This window comes from Trypanosoma equiperdum, assembly GCF_001457755.1.
Source record: "Trypanosoma equiperdum strain OVI genome assembly, contig: ctg_1018, whole genome shotgun sequence".
Classification (NCBI taxonomy): domain Eukaryota; phylum Euglenozoa; class Kinetoplastea; order Trypanosomatida; family Trypanosomatidae; genus Trypanosoma; species Trypanosoma equiperdum.
The window spans coordinates 19,269-22,339 of NW_027122970.1; the positions used below are offsets into that span (position 1 = coordinate 19,269).

A 3,071-nucleotide genomic window follows, 5' to 3' on the forward strand; every position below is an offset into this window, starting at 1 on the left:
GTGTGTATATGTATGCATTGCTGTATGGATTGAAATATTCATCTTTATGACCTGCAGAGAACAGGATAGTAAGGATTATGGCAATATGAAGCGGGCCGTGAGTTGGTTGCCATGGCGCTCCGTCTGGAGACTGAAGCATCGCTGAAGGCTGCAACAAGTGTCGGTCGGCTCTTCACGACGGTACTCGTGCGGACGCGTGCGGTCACTCGGCATCGTGGAATTACGCTGCATGTTGCTGGAAGTGGCTCACCAGCGGCATCTACACGAAAAGACAAGGCGGTGTAACCGCCTGCTCCCATGGATAACGCTGGCGCCTCACGCTCCGGTGACGAAATGCAGAAGTCGCTTAACATCGGAGTCCCGCTTGCAAACGTACGCGGCATCTTTTGAGAATCCGTGGCACTCGCGACTGCAGGGGACCTCGGCGTTGGAGTTACGGCTGCGGTACGGGCGGGTGCCCGTTTAAAGTCACCCACAACAGTCGGGTCAACACAAAGTGTATGAATAAAACTGCATCGCTCGCCACGGCTGCACATTCGGTTGGTTGTATAAAGAGGGCAACGCATCAGTGAGTGCGGGAGTGCATTATGGTGTGCCACTGACCCGCGTGTGACGAGGACAAGTTCGCTGGAAATAAGTTCATGCTCTTGAGGGTTTTCCTGTGAGCAAACCTCCAAAACGTCTCCAGCTGGTAGCCGTTCGTACGTGCAATGGTCCTCATGGCGCCATATGTAATTCACATGAATGGGATGCGCCTCCAGCGTGCTGTAATCAACATCGGCATGTACGAAGCGACAACTTTCCTCCTTTGCGCAGGAGTTTGGAACGCCAGATCTGTAATTGCGGCAAATCACAAGGCGGGAGATATTCAACCGTGCTGGTGGAACATGTAAAACAAAGTGGGCGGGCACCAGGTAAAGGTACTTGAAGTTGGGATCAAATACCTCCATGACGCCGTTTTGAACGTATTTGGCGCGATTGTCCTGCGATGACATATTTCCACTTCCTTGTCTTTTCTTTTCCTCCCTTTTTTTTTTCTCCTGCTTTCCTTTTGCAAGCGTTTCCTGTTGTCACGTTCAAACCGTTATCCGCTGTGCGATGCTTACTTTGTTTTAACTTTAAGAAACTGAAGATGAGTGTATTCGGCTTAACTTTGATATTTAAACCAAACCAGGTTTGCAAAAAATAAAAAAAGGGGGGAAAAAATTGAAATCCATGAATATGCTTCAGAAAGAGAAACAGATAAGAAAAGTATGCACACAAACCTTTTTATAGTTTAACTTTCCAGTTTCCCTTTTCTCCTGGTCTGTTGGATGGGGAGTGCGGTGCCAATGTTAACACACTTCCCTCCCCCTCCCCTCCCTAACAAAAACAAAAAAAAAACAAAAAAAACAAAAAGACGAGAGAAAGATGGAGAGAGAAAAAAAGAAAAAGAAAAACGCTGTAAATTCCGTTTTTATTCCTTCTTAACCCTCCTAATGTAGAAAAAATAAAATTTAAAGAAAAAATCTCCTGAATAAGTAAACGAAAAAGGAAGAGAATGGGGGAAAAAAATAATTAAAAAGCCCCCGGTAAAAAAAATAAAATAAATACTCCACTAACGAACGATTTCGCCCTCACAGGCATATTTTTCTTTTGTTTTTTTTTTAAAACTTTTCCTACCTCTCCATTACACTTCTCTGTTTTAATTAATCACTTTGGCCTCTTTTTTTTCTTTTTAACACCCTCTCGTTTCGTTTAGTTCGAGCTGTTAAATTAAACTTAAAAAAGAAAAAAAAGGAAAAAAAAATCACGCTCACAAATGTTAAATGTGTTGCCGCAAGTCGAAGAGAAATAAGAAAGAGGAAGTAAAAAAGGGATAAAAAGACAATAAAATCCAAAATAAAAAAAAGTGAAGGTAAAAAGAGTTTTTCCCCTTCACAAAGTGAACCAACTAAATTAAAAAAAGCTGATAATAATAATAATAAACTAAGAGTAGAAAAAAAAGGTTTTCTCCCACATAAATCCATTTAATAATAATAACCATCATCATCATCGAAAGAAAAGAAAAAAGTATAATGAAATAAGTGAAGAAAAACAATAAATAAAAATAAAAAAGAAAAAAAAAGACAAGAAAACAAAACAAAACAAAATGCAAACAAAGAAACGAAATAAAACTAAAAAATTAAGACGACGTGAGTGTGCTCTGTGTTTGCAGCTTGTGCAACTACACTGTGTGGGATATCCAACACCATATGGTATCTTACATATGGTTTGGTACATATTTTTCACATAAATGTAGCAGAAACACATTTAAAGCATCATCTTTCTTTTTTTTTTTGTTATTGTCCCCCTTCTTTCCCTCTTTTCACACACCACCTTCATCTAACGCACATTTTAAATCCATTTACATGCACATGTATGCATTTAATTCACTTTCATTCGTTAATTTATTCAATCATACACATATATTCATATATGTATATTCTTTTCATTTTCCTATCTCTCTATCTCTCTATTTCTTGCCATTCAGTTTTTAATGTCCATCAGGTACCGGTAACTTTCATAAAATTATAAACAGTTATTGTATGAAGGAAAATCAGAAAGTTTCGGAGGAGGGGAAATAATAAATGAAAGAGAATTCCCTTTTTCATTTTTTTTTCAAAAATAAAAAAAAATGAATTACTTCAATACATAAACTTAAGCTAATCGAAACAACTGCAGCCACAAAAACCAAAGGAGAGTTTGTTTTTTTTTTAAAAAAAAAGAAAATTTGAGGGAAACGAACAAAATAACAAAACAAAAAATTTTCTCTTCCCAACTTTTATGACGTAACGTAATGACAAATAAGCATAATTTTAAAAGGAAATAAAATGGGACAGGGGGAAAAGGCTGAGTAAGCTCAAATGATAAATCACAGTGATATAAAAATCAGTGTATCATCAGGAAAAAAAATAAAAAAAAGACTAAAACAAGGGCGTTAGTACAGGAGTGAAAATAAATCCCGCTGCATTCCCATTTAAAAAAAATGAATAAACAATACATGAGGAGTAAAGAAAAAGGAGGTGAAAAGATATATATATATATATATA

At 37.5% G+C, this 3,071-nt stretch overlaps 1 protein-coding gene across 1 annotated transcript; it reads right to left on the minus strand.

Annotated features, from left to right (window-relative positions):
- Nucleotides 1–44: 44 nt before the first annotated feature.
- Nucleotides 45–995, minus strand: TEOVI_000509800 (zinc finger protein family member, putative; the record flags this gene model as incomplete). Its single annotated transcript, XM_067219911.1, has 1 exon — nucleotides 45–995. The coding sequence occupies one exon, from the start codon at nucleotides 993–995 to the stop codon at nucleotides 45–47; it is 951 nt and encodes a 316-aa protein (XP_067076012.1).
- Between the last annotated feature and the right edge of the window lie 2,076 nt (nucleotides 996–3,071).